The sequence below is a fragment of the Postia placenta genome, assembly GCF_002117355.1.
Source record: "Postia placenta MAD-698-R-SB12 unplaced genomic scaffold POSPLAscaffold_19, whole genome shotgun sequence".
In the NCBI taxonomy this organism is placed as follows: Eukaryota; Fungi; Basidiomycota; class Agaricomycetes; order Polyporales; family Adustoporiaceae; genus Rhodonia; species Rhodonia placenta.
Genome location: NW_020169850.1, coordinates 645,454 through 660,845, shown reverse-complemented (window position 1 = coordinate 660,845; position 15,392 = coordinate 645,454). Strand labels below are relative to the sequence as shown.

The following is a 15,392-nucleotide window of genomic DNA, read 5'->3' as shown; positions in this document are numbered from 1 at the left end:
GTGATGCATCTTCTGACACCAGGCACCCTGACGGTGACCCATGCTGGTCTCAGCCCGGTCGTGCCCTATTTCATGACTGCTAATGACGTACGAGCCATCGTTTCCACAGTCCCATCTTAGATTCGAGACGCATATATGCCCTGCCTTCACTCGGCGTGCTACATCGCCGCGCGATCCGTACCCTGAATGGCCGGGCCGAATTTACTGGACTGATTGTCACCTGTGCGTCCATTTCTTCCCCACCACTGTGGTTCTCTCAACGTTGATTGTACTACTGACGATAAATGTAGGGAATGCACAGTTGCTGGCCAAGTGTGGACATCGCAGTCTAACGCCTCAACTCTTCACTTCCTCACCGGTCAAATCAATATGATTGGCAACATGTGAAGCCTGACAGGCTGACACCACAGCACCGTGATAGCACCTTCAGTGCCTCGCAGATGTGAGCGATCCGCGGATGCGCATACTATGACCTACCGCTAATCAGAGAGCAGGATTCCCCGGAATCTCTCGGGATGTTCGCATTCCGACCAATAACTTTGGCTCCTGGGCCAACTTGGGGGGTCTTCCGACTACCCAGTATGCCACAGTATGACATGAAGGATTGATATGAACGCAAGTTTGCGGCCGCTAACCGCATCTTGTGACATTGCGATCACGACTTTATTTGCAGATTCCTCGCCTACACTCTGCCTGGGCTACTGTTTCCTTTTTTGGATGGCAGTGGCCATACGGTGCACTGCTTCAAGGTCTCCAGTTCGGTCCTCGCGCGATGGCTGGGAAGGCACTGTTATCTCACTTGCGCCGCATGGGCGTGAGACTAAAGGTCGGGGTTACGAGCTAGGCTTGTGTCCGTTGCGTCTGTCCTCTCTAGAGTGCCGTCGAACGTGGTCTTACACTCGGGCCTCGAGATCGCAACAACGTGCACAGGTTCCACGATCGAAGCAAAGACCGACCAATCAGAGAGGCGCTCATGTGATGGTAGCATTGTCGGCCTGCGTGGACCACATGGCTTACGATGGCTTTCGCTTCCAGCGTGGTCATTCGTTACTGCTTTCATCTGCACCATGATTCCATATCAGATGAGTTCCTGTCTATTCCTGCCCATCTGTCTCCAGTGTTTCGCGCATCATGGTCACATTGGTACGAGCCATATGAGCACACTTCTGAGCTACTTCCTTTCGATTCCGCATGTTAAAACACTTCCATTTCTACGCATACCTCCCCGTCAAGCACTCCTTCGTCGCATGCAACCATGGGTGAAGGCGGAACTCTTGTCCTCGTCAATGGCACACCCCACCCTTGGAATCTCACGTACCAGCACAGCTATCAGATGAACTCTTGGCCGTTTACTAACTATTCGATTATACCTGATTGTAAGTCATTCTTCTGCCGTAATGCACGCGCTAACGGTTGTCCCAGATTCGTCCGTCCCCGTTTACATCGAATGGAACGAGGATATCACCGTCGACCCGTTCAATGACGCCGGAGAAGCTACATATGCTTTGGCCGGCACGCCGTATTCGTTCCAGATACAGGCGCGCTACCGCTACATACAGGTCGAGTTCCAATCCATCGCTACGGCGGGGAATGACGAGGGAAGCACAATTGGCCTCGGCTGGGACCACAATGGGAACATGCCCTTCATCCTCTCCGGGAACGAAGGCGGCTTCTCGTCCAACAACCCTCCCGTAGCATGGATGCAGGACAACATTGGGAAGCTCGGCCCGCGGACGCTCCGCCAGCTTACTATCCCCGGATCACACGACGCTGGAATGTACGAGCTCACCGGCGGAACTGCGTTTGCCAACGATGCCAACACGCAGACGCAGACGCTGTCAATCGGAGGGCAGCTCACTCTAGGGTCTCGCTACTTTGATTCTCGCCCCGTCATCAGCGATGGACAGTATGTATCAGGTCATTATTCTGATCTGACGGAACCCCTCGGCTGGCAGGGTGGGAATGGGGAGTCGTTCGACGACATCATCAGCGATATCAACGACTTCACCAGCACTAACAAGGAGCTCATCATTGTCAACCTGTCGCACGACTACGACACGGACACAGGTCGCGACTACCAAGTGTTCACCCAAGCCCAGTGGGATGCTTTGTTCGAACTGTTGTTGGGCATCAACGACCTCTACGTTGCGCCAGATCCTACCACCGTCGATCTCACCCAGCTCCCGCTCAGCGACTTCATTGGCGATGACAACGCCGCCGTCGTGGTCATCGTCCAACCCAACAATGGCTCCATCACCCTCGGGGACTACAACAGCCTCGGCTTCTACACGTACTCCCAGTTCAACGCCTACAACTCGTACTCTGACACAGACAGCGACAGCGACATGTCGAGCGACCAGCTGCAGAAGATGCGGACCGTGCGCACGAGCCCTGACGCGCAGGAGTTCTTGCTGTCCTGGACACTCACGCAGGATGCCGCGGACGCGGTCACGGGCTATCCGACCATCCTCGATTTGGCGGCAGAGGCTATGCAGAGTTTGTACACGGATGTTTTTCCCGCTTGTTCGAACACGACATATCCGAACATCATATTCTTGGACGGCTGGAACACTTCGGATCCGACCGCGTTGGCCTTGGCGATTATTGATAGTGTTGGTGGGTAGTTCATCGGGTTCTCTTTCGCAAGCGGGTATGTCTGTATACTTCGAACAAGTAAATGTGTTGATACAAATGAACAGATGCATTGCTACGATAAGATCCGGTGGGATCTACCTATATGTTCGCGCAGTCTTCACTCTGAACGGTCGTTATCTATGCCAGTGTTTCAGTACTCAGGTGTGCAGATGTTATGAATTAAATCTTGCAAACTCGCAATACCATCCATTATACCCGCACGGACCAGAGCCACTCGATGACATCATCGCCCTGTGCGCCGAGTGTTCATCGACACACCCAACCATCAGAGGATGGCCAGCATCAGCGATGATCTTCTTTGCAGGTAGGTTCAGACATGATACCTCGCTGCCCCAAACACTTGTCCAACGTACGACGAGTAAATGGCGGTCAGCGCATTGGCTACGACGAACGTCGAGAAGCAACTTCCCTAAAACTCCCCGGATCTTCGGGGAGAGTGGGTATCTATAAGTGTTCGGGTTGGAACTCAGGTATACATTCCGCAGGCACTTTCAAATTGTTGAGTATTCCAATTCAGTGTAAGTGCCCACAGTATTGCTTTTAGCTTGCACTCAATCACATAACCAATCAGAACGTCCACGTTTTCACATAACAGGAACCTGTGCTACAGCCTATATTCAGAGTTGTGATCTCATTCAGCTGCGCCTGTTGTGACCCTATAGGCCGAAGGCAGCGGTCATGCAGGGCTCACAGTCAAGGCTATGCCGTCCCCAAAATCTAGATCCCTGCGGGGTATCCCTAAGAATAGCTGCACAAATGACTACCAAGGCTTACTGCAGTCGCGCCAGTCGTCACCTCTTTGGGCTAGCTGGGCGCCGAACGTCTCCCATTGGCCAACCGCGCAAGTACTCCAGATTGCCTCGGTTGCCCCACCGAGCCGCCTGGGCCCACGGCTCTACGGGGCCTATGAGTACACGGAACAACAATCACAGTTCTCACAGACGTATCCTAATATCCCATGAACCAAGAAGGATACGGGGAAGTTTGCGTCGTCAAGGTGTCTTATTGGGGGAGGGACAGCTCAGTGCTTATCAAGCGCTGAGCGGTCTGGACCCAGGATGTGAGCCCAGATCCCCGACTTTCTCAAGAAGCCTCCCGTGAAGAAGCGTGTCGTGAAAGGATTGGTAGGATGTTAGTGGGCAAAATGAGCTCGAGGTCTGACTCTCGATTGGCTATGTGATAGGCGCTCTATGATGAACCACTTACCGGACGCTATATGGCACTCACTTCCGTAAAGGCCGAGACTTGAACGCGATGCAGACCGCCAATCATACAGCATTGTTCGTGATGGTAATGTTACTCATGATTGGTCGTCTGCCGCTAGCATCGGATAGGCCGAGAGGGTCTGTTTGTAAATTTAGCAGGGTGAGTCTCGACTTAATCTTAATCTCGACACAGCTGGCTCCGGAGGCGGTGCGGACGCTCTCACCGATATCAATAAGCTAACGTAGCCAAACGGGCCTCAGAACATGCGTATGTGCTCGATCGGAAAGGTATTGTCAAACCCTCAGGACTCGGCGCTCACAATCTGCCCGGATGCATGGCAAGACAGTGCACTCCGTATGTGGGCCAACGCTTCATACGACAGAAGCAGATATCCACCTACCGGACTAGACATCTTGTAGAAATCCTGTCAACCACACAGTTCCGACTGTCGATACGTCAGGCCCCAGAGCAGGGCCAGACACGGCACGCAACCGCGTAGCACCCGTCGCAACCTATACTAGCCTTCCGAACATGGTCTAGACATACCCATTCACTTCGCAACACTATCGTGTGCGCGCTATTGGCTGCGTCGCCACGGTACATAAGTGTGGAGCCGCGGATACAGTGATTCGTTCCTCATTCTCGCCTTAGCTTCTCGATGTCCGACCAATGTGTGGCCTTGTATTCGAATGTTTCAGTTTCACCGGATAGCGTTATGCAAGAAAATCGATATTCTTCATTGTGGCAAGACAATGACGCAGACATATATGCGACGTCCTACAATACTTCGACGGTCACTGTCTGACCAATCCACGCATTCTCATATGCCACTAACATCGTACCTACTACAGATGGCTCCAGATCGTCGATTACAATACCCATCTTTTACCGTTGCAATGTTCGTGGAACAACCATGGTACCCGTCGACCGCAGGAAGACCTCTAGCGGTGCGCACCATCTGCGATGACCTTGTGGTGCTGGCTGACATCGAACATCTCCCGAATGCTTCCTACTTATAGCGCACGCCACAGGAATTCAACGAGATAGGCATTTACGATCATCACTACAGTCAGCTCTCAGCTACCGGCCACGGGTTTAGTACGGTGTGTTAGCAGCTCTCCTACAGTATTTGAGTGCCTGACGGCTGCATAGTTTGGGCAAGCCGGAGAGCAAACACCATGCATTGATTTGCAACGTGGGCATGAAATGATGCTTCTTCGGCCTGCACACTTTTCGGCAAGTAGATTGTTCGTTTAGCTATTACTGTCATTCACATGAGCATGACGCAGAGCGGCTTGAGCGACCTGAACCAATGGATTCCTCGACTACCAGATAATCACATTCAAATCGGGGATCAACCGAAGCTGGTAAACGACTGTGGCAATATGCATGATTCCTCACATTCTTTGTCGTCTGGACAAGCGACATGTCCCTCATCTCCTGTGGAGGTGCCCGTCAGGACTGTCACGCGTGGGCCCGATACGGCGTGGTATTACCCATCCATGCTCTCGCCTGTGAGTATATTATATGAACTATCTCTCGTACGGAGGCAAACAATTGATAATCATTCGGCTCGTAGACACCGTCTCTGACACTGGTACCGCAAGAAATCTATAAATCTCGCACGCGGTTTTGTCCACACAACGTGGCAACCTATTGCATCCCACAAAGTCTTCCTCGCGGGATCAATCTCCGCCAGATTCTCGATGGAGAGATCACAGGTGTGTGGCTGAATGAACTTGTGCCCGCCACAATGCGAGGATCCAAGGTGTCCATTCGAGTGCTTGTATGAATTTTACTCATTTATCATGCTTGCTATTCACTGACGGTGTGCATGCATGCATAGTGGCCCGGCTATCCTTCGCATTCACGCCAGATCAACCTCAGTCGTACCGGAAAACCACTGGCTATCGGTGCTTTAGCTATAAAGATTGCCAAAGAGCTGCAGTTCCTGGTCGATGTAGGTGGTATGCCGGCGATGACGTATTCTTCGTTGACTACCGTGCAGAGTCACTCTTTCAAACACTGTACAAAACCAGAGTGGAGACTGGGACCGGGCTTCATCCAGTTTGAGTATATATTCCTGACTGAAGTTCTGCAAGTTTCGAAAGCAAGCTTACAGCCTGTTCTCTACGTCTTTTTCCCAGGAGAAAGGGTGGGCTGAAAGCCGTGAGAGGTGATTAGCCATTCGGTAAAGCTTCTCGTAGTTGAGAGGAGTTAGTAGCTTGCATTTTCCGGAATGATAACTCGTTTGTCGTGATGTCCGTAGATAATTGTACACAGATATCGCTCCTTGCTCGTCTAGTGACCTCAGCCAGCTCTGTCGCTTATCACCGTCGCTGTGATGGGGGCGAGACGTGGGACGCTGATAGTAACTCGTTCAATGGTTCATCGAATGAAAGAACTCACACGGTCGGCATTTGTAGCATAGCTACAACCTTGTGTGAGCTATGCATATGACACTCGATATTAGTATAACGCGTGGCATGTTCTAGAAATTCATGGAGTTTATCGCATCCACACCGTGACGCCTTACTCGCTGGGTATAATAACTCATGAAGTTATCCACGTAAATACGAGATGCAGCGACTCAATTCTGGTGACACTACACATGGGTTGGTGTCATGGTAGTACACGTGCTCTTTCAAGTTACTGTGCCTTTGGCCTTACATCATCCTCTCCCGACAAACGGCATGCGCGTAGCCCTGTTACACGACACAGTCAATTCCTATCGCGTTCACATCGACACCGAGAACGCACATTATATTGAAGGTCAGCACCGTCACTCCGAGAGGTAAGTCAGCGATGTAGGCCACCGCCTCTCCCACATGCGTGACGTCCATCATATGCTCGGGCACGACCTGCCCGTTTGGCTGCAACGCACCCCCGGAGTGGCTGCCCGCCATGTCGGTCTGCGCATTGCCTATATATCTCGATCAATGCTGGGCGAGTAGCGATGAGCACAGCGATGCTCACCGATATCGATTTGGGTACAGGTGATATTAAAGTTCCTGCCATCGAGAAGAGTGGACTTCGTCATTCCAAGCACCGCGTGCTTGGTCGCAGTGTACGGCGCTGAATGCGGGCGCGGCGTATATGCGGAGATCGAGCCATTGTTGATGATGCGTCCTGTCGTTAACCAGTTGAGACCTATATCTGACACGAAAACCCCTCGTACTCACCACCTTGGGGTGTTTGCGACTTGAAGATTTTGATTGCCTCGCGTGTGCAGAGAAAGTTGCCGATGAGGTTTACGTTGACGATGTTCTGGAACTGGGATAGCGGCATTTCTTCGATGGGAATCGCGCGCGCGCTGATGCCTGCATTCTGCAGAACGATCAGCAAAATCAAGGCGGGTGCGACTGAAACGAGACAAACATTGAATAAAACATCCAGACGGCCTGCGACGATATCGTCAAGGGTGCACTACAGCGATGACATATCAAACCATACCGAAATGATTGATCGTAGTCTGGAAAAGTTTCGCCACGTCTTCCTCATCAGTGACATTGCCCTGGACGACATGAACCTTCTCGGAGTCTATACATAGCGATTTCGTCTCATTGAGGTCGTCGATGCGCCTAGCAAAGAGGACAATGGACCATCCCGCTTTGGATAACGCGATGGCACTCGCTCTTCCAATACCTATGGTGCGAGTGATAAGTCTGCAACTCCCGCTCGAATCCATTGTAGTGATTACCAGAGGACGCGCCAGTTACAATGGCCACTTTCGTCATCCCGAGCAACGTGTTCCTTGTGACTGATTTATGTCAGTGAGCTGATTCTGGAAGGTATGCTAATGCTCCTATGCTGTGAGATGCTAGGCTCTATCTGTCGCTGCGGTTGAAGAACGATCCAAATCCACGAGAGACGGGCGGGGCTCCTTTCTTCCTGATATCTAGGTCATACCACCACTTAAATGCATTCCAGGCGTCTTGCACGGCCCGGACCAAACACCTTGTCTTATCGAAGGCGGGGTCAAACACTGTAAGGAACATTGTAGGTCGGGGAGCGCGGCGAAGCCGCGGCGCTGACGACCGTTCTTGAAATTGGGTGTCATACAAATGAACGACCCCGTTGTTTGGGTCTTGGCCGTTCTTCATCTCGCTGGGGTCTAATGATCCAAACACCTGAGTTCGGAAGTACTTGTTTGAGACGGGAGCTCAGTGATACGTGACCGCGTGGCCTTTGCCCTATTTGGATGAAGACAGGTAGGACCCCGGGAAATCCCCCCAGATGTCCGATGGGAACATAGAAACGAGGGGCCCAATAATACAAGTATCGCTGGACGCGTTGTGAATGTCATATAGGTGACTGGGAGACAAAGAGCGACGCAGGAATCTACATGTGCAGGGTGCTAATGGTGAGCCTTGGTCCTCGCATTGTCGTCGGGAATGGTTGCAATATGCACAAACACCGTGACTGACAGTCACAGTCCACGTAGCTCGCAAGTCAATCTCCATTCCGTTTTTTTTTGCTACAGCGACCGATCTCGCGGAACACGAGTTCCATACAGGCTCCGAAGAGTGATACCCCGACGTAGGTCAGCCTCTGCGATCCGACTGCGGAAATGGTTTTACAAGAACTGACTTGAGCCTTGAAGCTTTGAAACGTCAAGTTTCGCGTGTCACTGTCACTTAAAATGAATCATGTTCACATGGGCAAGCGACATTTCGCTCTGGGCGGACACTGGCCAGCAACTTTCGCAGCCCGATACGAACCTATCACCTCCGCTCTCTCAGGTGCCAATGCCAAGAGACGTATTCTGGTGAAGCTCAGGCCTTACAGTGGGCTATTGCCAACACTGTTGATCCCACCGCCCCGCAGAGTCAGACGCTATGTCCACTCACAGGCCTCTTCTATTGGGACTGGCCCCGGCTCACAATCACTGGCACAGCGCAAGTTGGATGTTGTTTCGGTGTGGTGGGATCTTGGTACGCGTCACGGGCCTGCGTGCTTGCCCATTTCGCAGAGTTCACGATCTTCTATTAGAAAACTGCACTTTACCGTCGTCGAGGCCGTCCGGAGAGTCTATTATACGTACTCTCCGGCAATACCTACAAAATCTCGGCAGGGTAGGATCATGCAACGCGTACTTTGACCTGAACCAGTTTTCAAGCATCAAGCTTGGCGCCTTTCGATCTTTACTCCACTCAAGCGGCATATCTCTCATCGACTGCCCTCACAATCGTGGCAAAGACGTCGTCGACAAAAGGATAATCGGTCAGCATCACAGTGTCGTCACACTACGCGTGCGCTCAGGCGCGACTTACGATCTGTATTGTGCAGTGGACATTTGTGTTTGGGCCTGGGATAACCCACCGCCAGCCACAGTCATCCTCATTGTCGGCGACAAAGATTATGTGCATCTGGCGTCCATACTGTCCATGCGCGGGTACCATGTCATCCTCATCGCTCCACCACAGGCGCATGAGTGCTTACAGGATGCCCAGGCAGCTGAAGTGCTGACATGGCCAGAGGATTTCATCGTGAGCATAGTCAAGTCCTCTGAGGATCGTTCATGGGTCTCACTCCTTCATCACGATGCAGCCGGTGCAGAAGCCTCCGACTAAAGTTGCGGGCTTTGATCTCCCGATACGTTCCTCAAAACAACTGCCCGAAGGGGGAAATTACTATTTTTCCGCACCGCGTCCCAAACCAAGCACCGTCGTTCAATCGGAGAACACCGCCACTAGTCAGTCGGGCGATCCCGCCACTAGTCAGCCGGAGAACACCGCCACTATTCAGTCGGGCGATCCCCTTGACACTGTGCCTCCGCATTTTCAGCCCCTGGTCGAAGTCCTGAAGAACCTAACTCTAGAAGTAGGTGGGCCCGTTCCCACTTCGCAACTGAAACTGGCTTTGGCGGAAACGCACCCCGGGGTGTACCACAAAGCAGGTGTAAAGAAATATAGAGCCTACATGGTCATGGCACAAAAGGCGGATATAGTGCTCATCGAAAAGAAACTGGGTCTGGTGACATTGCACGAACGCTTTATGTGCGACAGACCAAGTCGCATGCATTTTGGTAGACGGATATCGACATGGTGGCATGGTAGTGGTAGCACCGGGTAGCATACCGGGACACAATGGCGTCCATCTTGCAATTGCGATCGTACGTACATATATAGCTACATCATCGTCAACGCAGAATTAATGGTCACACCGCTCATCAATCATGCTTCGTGAGTTGCGCCAGAGAGTTTGCCTGGAAAGAACATATCAGCCACCATGAATCGCCAGCTCTCAAAGGAGGATAACTCAATTACCTCAGACGGAGGACCAGCGAGCTCCACGTCGCCTGGCCTACTTTTGTGGTATCCGACCATGGACCCACTCGGCGTGCCCCGTTGACCCGCACTGCGTCTACTGAACTTACCCGCCCCCAACGTCAACACACCCAACAGCAGCAGCGCACCCAGCCCCATAAGCATCACCGCCGCCGTCAGGCCCGCACCCAAGAATCCCGCGCCGACAGGCGTGATCTTCTGGTGCACCGAGTGCACATTCGCATCGGCCGCGGCCGCGAGCGCCTCCGAGCACCCGCGCAGCGTGGTCTGCCCGCAGACGTTGCACCAGTCCGCCGTCGTGTTGATGGCCGCGGGCCCGAACGCGGAGAGGAACGTGGACATGGGCACGTCGCCGGACCCGTCCCAGCCGTCGAAGACCATCGAGTAGGTGCTGAAGTCCTCCTCTGCGGTGCCGTTCTTGAACTGGAACCGGATGAGCGGCTCCGAGGACCCGGACGTCTGCCGCACCTCGAGGACGACCGCCGCGGCGTAGTCCACTGCAATGGCTGTGATGAGCCGATGCGACAGAACGAACGACGACCGCGCAGCGACGTACCGAGCGCGGCGGGGAGCTCGCCGCTGTTGACGACACCCGTCATGTTGAACATGCTCAGGAGCGGCTTGTAGTTGATGGTGTAGTAGCCGAGCTTGAGCGGGTCCGACGCATTCGCAACCCTGTCGAGGGCGTCGATCACGCCAGGAAGCATCGTTTGAAAGGCGACTGTGTCGATGAGTCAACATGAGAATCATGATGTACGACGAAAACACACCGTTCCCAACGCCAGTGAAGGAGGGATCGCTGAAGATGTTGTATTCGTGCCAGTTGACGAGAATGCGTGCTTTTTCCAGGTACCCGGTCGGTAATAAATTGAGGAACGTCGCGTTATGGATCGACTGGGTGTTCATGTAGTCGAATATCTACGTCCAGCGAGACGTCATGAAGATATCGCCAAGTCAGACGCTGGGGTACCTACATTCCACTGAGAATGAGGACAAGGTGAGCGTATGTTCTCCTCCAAGCCACCTTATGGCGTACCATGTTCGATAGCTGAACGGAGCGGCCTCCGACATATGGTACCAAGTCTTGGAGGAATGCAGCGTTTTCGCTGGCCATTTGCTTGAACATAGTAGAGTTATAGAACTCGGTTGTCTTCTGCGTCAATGTCTACAGCGAGGCGTCAGTCTATGGCTAATCCCCTTCACGGAGAGAGAGCCTACATTACAGTCGGTGAATCCCTCCAGGGTATAGTCGGTGTCGGGGTCAACCGAGTTGACTTTGAATAAATGATTAGCACGATATCGTAGACATGATCGAGAACATTACTTGGGACATATTGGTACCCGCCGAGTGGACTGGTGATGGTAGACCCGTTCGCCAGTGTGATGTTCTCGAGCGGCGTAGGCTGCCAAAGTCCTTGCACAGCAGCCGCACAGCTGTCCATGATCACACTGTCGATCCCGCTATCGTCGGCGTACACTTCGACCTGCCTGACGTTGAACGTCGAGCCGATCGGGGAGATTCCTTGAATGTACGAAGGCGAGGAGGCATTGAGATAGATCGAGCGCAGCAGATTGCCCAGCTGCCATTCCTCTTGCTATAAAAGACGATAATCGTGAACAACTCGATACCGGCCTCGAATGCGCAAACACTCACCTCCCCCAGCGGCGTAATGTTCGTTGCAGTTACGGTGTACGTCTCGGGATCCTGATAAAATCCGTAACGGTCACCGTGCCTCGCAAGCACAACCGCGCCGATAACTACGCTATCCGAACTAGTCATTTTGGCCGCACGGTCGTTGCAGAGATATGCGGGGGAGGGGGAGTCGATAGCATGACGGCTCTAATATATGTAGTCTCTCCGCTTGCCCTTTCGAGAAAAATCAGAGCGACGCGCGCCATAAGTTTACACACGGAGTTCAAGAGTTGCCCCAGGTGCCTTGCTTGCGCCCGGCGGCGCCGGTAGAGAGAAACAATGCTCCCATGTTGATCCTGGTAATCTAGACGCTCACTTTTTTGACTAGGCACGCGGCGGCCTCCGGCGTCCACCCTTCGTAAATCCCCGACCATTCGAAGCTCGCTCACATTAATATTCTTCTATGACCGCTACCAGATCAGCTTCTACAGTGATACGTGATTCAACAGGCATACTATGACTTAGTACTCACAGTTGAGGCACGAGAAACAAGACAAAATCATTTTCACCGGCGATCTAGGTCTCAATTCGTCTATTCAGTTGAGACGGGTCGGTGTCGATTGGTCGGTATACAATCTTTGAAAACATTCGTGCACACAGGGTTTAGGAGAATGAGAATGTACGCGGAATAAGACACACCCCGCTAGTGCTAGTGGTCTTGGTACTGTATGTCGTCTTCATGTCTAAACTTATCCCCACTCGTGCAAAGGTTAAGGGAAGTCATGTACCGATGTACCTGGATGGCAGCGACGTCTCCTAGAACCGGCGGTGTTGTTTGTCACATACGGAACGGACGGTGACCCGAAACGCTCCTGAGGCAGCATTGGCATTGGTTCGGTAGTCTGAATGACACGCCTCAGAACGATGAAAGCGCTTAGGGAAATACCCCCTTCTAACGAGTGCCTCCGACAGACTCCATGGTCTGTCAACGGCACATCAGCGCTACCGTTATGTCAATAGACTGGCTCCGGCTGACTCACGAATGGCGATGCGGTTGGCCCGTCCAGAATGGCTAGCTCGTCATCTGTAAAGGGCAGCCGTGGGATGACAAGGGTCCTCAGCGGAACGAGCAGCAGGATGATCACGGGGAACCCGATGGCAGCTGCCGACATCAATACCTCGGTCAGGGACATAACACAGGCACGAACGCGGAGACGTACCAATCGTTTGTGTGACCGCAAACGTCGCTCCAAAGCCCGCAAGCTGCACCGCGACGAAGAGCAGGATGCGCGACTTGCGCACCCGACGCAACGGTTCGTCCGCGGGCGTAAGGGCTTTGTCGCGGAAGAAATACAGGATCTTGCGCGTGATCCCGTTGCCCTGCAGCGCGTCCGCACCCATATACCAGCTATCACGCGCATCACGTCAGTCAAAGTCGTCTGGGGTCACGTCAAGCGCGGGGCGCCCCGGGCACTCACAACAGTCCGGCCAGCACGCCTCGCGGGATCAAATGGAGTACGTGCAGGAACGGCCGGGTCAGCAGTACGAGACAGAGCGCGCCTTGCGCCAGATTCGACACGCGCTGCTCGACCACGGCCACGGCAACCTCTTCTTTTCGCGCATTCCCTCCTCCATCCCTCGCCTGGGTAGGGTCTGGCTCGAGCTCGGGCTCGAGGAACGACCGGCGTGAGCGCATGCGCTTCAGCTCCGCGGCGTCATTGTCTCTCGGCTGCTTCTCCTGCTGCTTTCCACCTGCTTGGCCCTCGACATCGTCCTGCTCACTCTTCTTGTCGGGGTACCCCATGACTAGCAGCGACGTGGTGTGTATGGGAGCTTGTGGGATGAGACCGTTCGGAGCCGGAAGACCGAGCAGCCCTGCAATGAACGTCGTGACGCCAAGCAGGAAGAAGTCGTAGTGAAAGCCTGGCGGCTTGCGCAGCGGAAATTGTGTTCCCTGCGCCATGAGCGACTGCGAAGCTGTCAACACCTCTCTCCTTCCATGGATTTCAAGCATCTTACCGAAACATTGTGGTCGAAGAAGAACAGCACCCAGAGGACGAAGCCGAAGGGGAACGCAATCCCGACCCACTTGCCGTCTAGTTGCCAGAAGCGCACCAACCAGTCTCGTCCGTTCGCAGGCTCGAAGGGGCTGCTTGTTGGAAGAGTACTCGGCTTCGCCGCATCGAAGCGCCCCCAGTAGGCCATTGCGGACGATGCAACAAGCGCAATCGGCATACCGTAGTCGGCAAGGAAGCGACGGACGTGCCGATGGAAGTAGGCTGACTGGGACAACGAGCGGAAGAGGAAGGAGATGATAAGCATGAGCAATGCTAGTATGATGCCGACGAAGGCACCATCCAGGGTAGCAGACGGCTCGTCATCTGAGGATTCAGAGAGTGGGGGGAACTGTCGCGTGACTACTTGTACGCCGTATTGCAGATAGACCCACGAAACGTAGAAACCGAACGTGTCGCAGGGGAAGAGAGTGACAAACTGTAGGAAGTTACACCCTGTACAGAAGACATTAAAGACTGACGAGGAGTGCAATAGTAAATGCTCACAGTTAAGTACGGCAGTGATCCAGTGTAATATTGCACCCCACAAATAAACCCACCCGACGAACTGCAGATAATTAGGAGCATCCGGCTGTCGCTCTATGATATTATAGATGGTCTTGTTGAGCACTGTGATCGGCCCCGTTACGCCAGCTATGCATAGTGGTTGCGCGCCGAAGACCGAGAATATGAAAGCAGCCATAAATGACGATAGGAGCACTTCCGACACGCCATATTGCTGCGTGGTCTCTATGAGATCTAGCGAGAAAGCAATGCCTGGCAGCACACTGCGGGCACAGGTAAGTGCATGCATGGTGGGGTGAGGCGTGCAGGAGTACCTTCCGACAACTCCTTGGCCTCAGCGCTGAGAGTCACTCACTTAGCAAAGAATATAAGCACGATGGCAGGAATGACACGGTAGTTCCAAGCGTCCGTCCAGTCACTGATGTAGTACGGAAGGCGAGAGCGAACGTCGCGGTAAATCCCAGAGCCAATGCGGATGCGTGCAAGCCAGCGGGGAATGTCTCGAGACTTGACATGGTCGTTGAGTCGTAATGTAGCTGAGGGGGACTGAGACATAGATGTGTGGGTCGTTTCGTTGCTCTCCATGGTCTCCAGAATTGCGAGTGGATTTTATGGTCGGACGTTGCGATGAGGTATCGTCGGTCATCTAGTGGGTATAGAGGAGCATTTGAAGTGCCGCTTGGTCGGTCGACTGCTTGTACGAGCTCGCTGCCACTCAGAGAAAGCAAGTCGTGCAAGTTGTTACTCAGAGCAGACCGGTGAGGAAGGTGTGTGTCGGAGACTGCAGGATGTTGAGAGAGGGGTACCTTGTTGTACGGAGTCTAAACATCGCATTTTAAAAAACAAAAAAGAGGAAGGTGTGTGATAAGGCTTATCGTGTAAATATAAAGGGGCTGGCAATGATATGTCTGATGAACAAAATAATCCCCCAGAAACTCTATCAGACGCCTGCCATCATGTCGACCTTGGTCCAGTCTTGCACTAACCTTTATTCTGCTTTGCTCGTTGCTCACTCATTACAGCAACACA

The 15,392-nt window shown here is 53.1% G+C and overlaps 6 protein-coding genes across 6 annotated transcripts; 3 read left to right on the top strand and 3 right to left on the bottom strand.

Moving 5' to 3' along the window:
- Positions 1–1,255: 1,255 nt before the first annotated feature.
- Positions 1,256–2,624, top strand: POSPLADRAFT_1061962 (hypothetical protein; the record flags this gene model as incomplete). Its single annotated transcript, XM_024481459.1, has 2 exons — positions 1,256–1,376; positions 1,423–2,624. The coding sequence occupies 2 exons, from the start codon at positions 1,256–1,258 to the stop codon at positions 2,622–2,624; spliced, it is 1,323 nt and encodes a 440-aa protein (XP_024334059.1).
- A 2,133-nt stretch (positions 2,625–4,757) lies between these two features.
- POSPLADRAFT_1157276 (hypothetical protein) lies at positions 4,758–6,025 on the top strand (the record flags this gene model as incomplete). Its single annotated transcript, XM_024487158.1, has 5 exons — positions 4,758–4,808; positions 4,881–4,964; positions 5,151–5,375; positions 5,708–5,828; positions 5,901–6,025. 5 exons carry the CDS (start codon positions 4,758–4,760, stop codon positions 6,023–6,025), a joined length of 606 nt encoding a protein of 201 aa, XP_024334058.1.
- A 410-nt stretch (positions 6,026–6,435) lies between these two features.
- On the bottom strand, positions 6,436–7,678 carry POSPLADRAFT_1041768 (hypothetical protein). The gene is made up of 7 exons (XM_024477971.1): positions 7,562–7,678; positions 7,315–7,506; positions 7,240–7,262; positions 7,044–7,188; positions 6,838–6,990; positions 6,622–6,784; positions 6,436–6,566 (listed from the first exon to the last, which is right to left on the bottom strand). The coding sequence occupies exons 1-7, from the start codon at positions 7,596–7,598 to the stop codon at positions 6,533–6,535; spliced, it is 747 nt and encodes a 248-aa protein (XP_024334057.1). The 5' UTR covers positions 7,599–7,678; the 3' UTR covers positions 6,436–6,532.
- Positions 7,679–8,768: 1,090 nt separating this feature from the next.
- POSPLADRAFT_1157472 (hypothetical protein) lies at positions 8,769–9,434 on the top strand (the record flags this gene model as incomplete). Its single annotated transcript, XM_024487189.1, has 2 exons — positions 8,769–9,084; positions 9,151–9,434. 2 exons carry the CDS (start codon positions 8,769–8,771, stop codon positions 9,432–9,434), a joined length of 600 nt encoding a protein of 199 aa, XP_024334056.1.
- A 603-nt stretch (positions 9,435–10,037) lies between these two features.
- POSPLADRAFT_1157245 (hypothetical protein) lies at positions 10,038–11,931 on the bottom strand (the record flags this gene model as incomplete). Its single annotated transcript, XM_024487152.1, has 8 exons — positions 10,038–10,648; positions 10,708–10,872; positions 10,922–11,069; positions 11,126–11,131; positions 11,188–11,316; positions 11,370–11,425; positions 11,476–11,746; positions 11,806–11,931. The coding sequence occupies 8 exons, from the start codon at positions 11,929–11,931 to the stop codon at positions 10,038–10,040; spliced, it is 1,512 nt and encodes a 503-aa protein (XP_024334055.1).
- Positions 11,932–12,360: 429 nt separating this feature from the next.
- POSPLADRAFT_1157255 (hypothetical protein) lies at positions 12,361–14,948 on the bottom strand (the record flags this gene model as incomplete). Its single annotated transcript, XM_024487154.1, has 9 exons — positions 12,361–12,420; positions 12,484–12,508; positions 12,631–12,686; positions 12,825–12,946; positions 13,005–13,192; positions 13,314–13,753; positions 13,804–14,294; positions 14,346–14,626; positions 14,719–14,948. 9 exons carry the CDS (start codon positions 14,946–14,948, stop codon positions 12,361–12,363), a joined length of 1,893 nt encoding a protein of 630 aa, XP_024334054.1.
- Between the last annotated feature and the right edge of the window lie 444 nt (positions 14,949–15,392).

Excerpts from the sequence above, each read along its gene's own strand:
- POSPLADRAFT_1041768 (XM_024477971.1), bottom strand. The coding sequence starts at position 7,598 with ATGACGAAAGTGGCCATTGTAACTGGCGCGTCCTCTG. Across the intron at positions 7,507-7,561 it reads TGTAACTGGCGCGTCCTCTG|GTATTGGAAGAGCGAGTGCC; the intron begins GTAATCACTACA and ends CTCGCACCATAG. Across the intron at positions 6,991-7,043 it reads GTCGCAAACACCCCAAGGTG|GACGCATCATCAACAATGGC; the intron begins GTGAGTACGAGG and ends GGTTAACGACAG.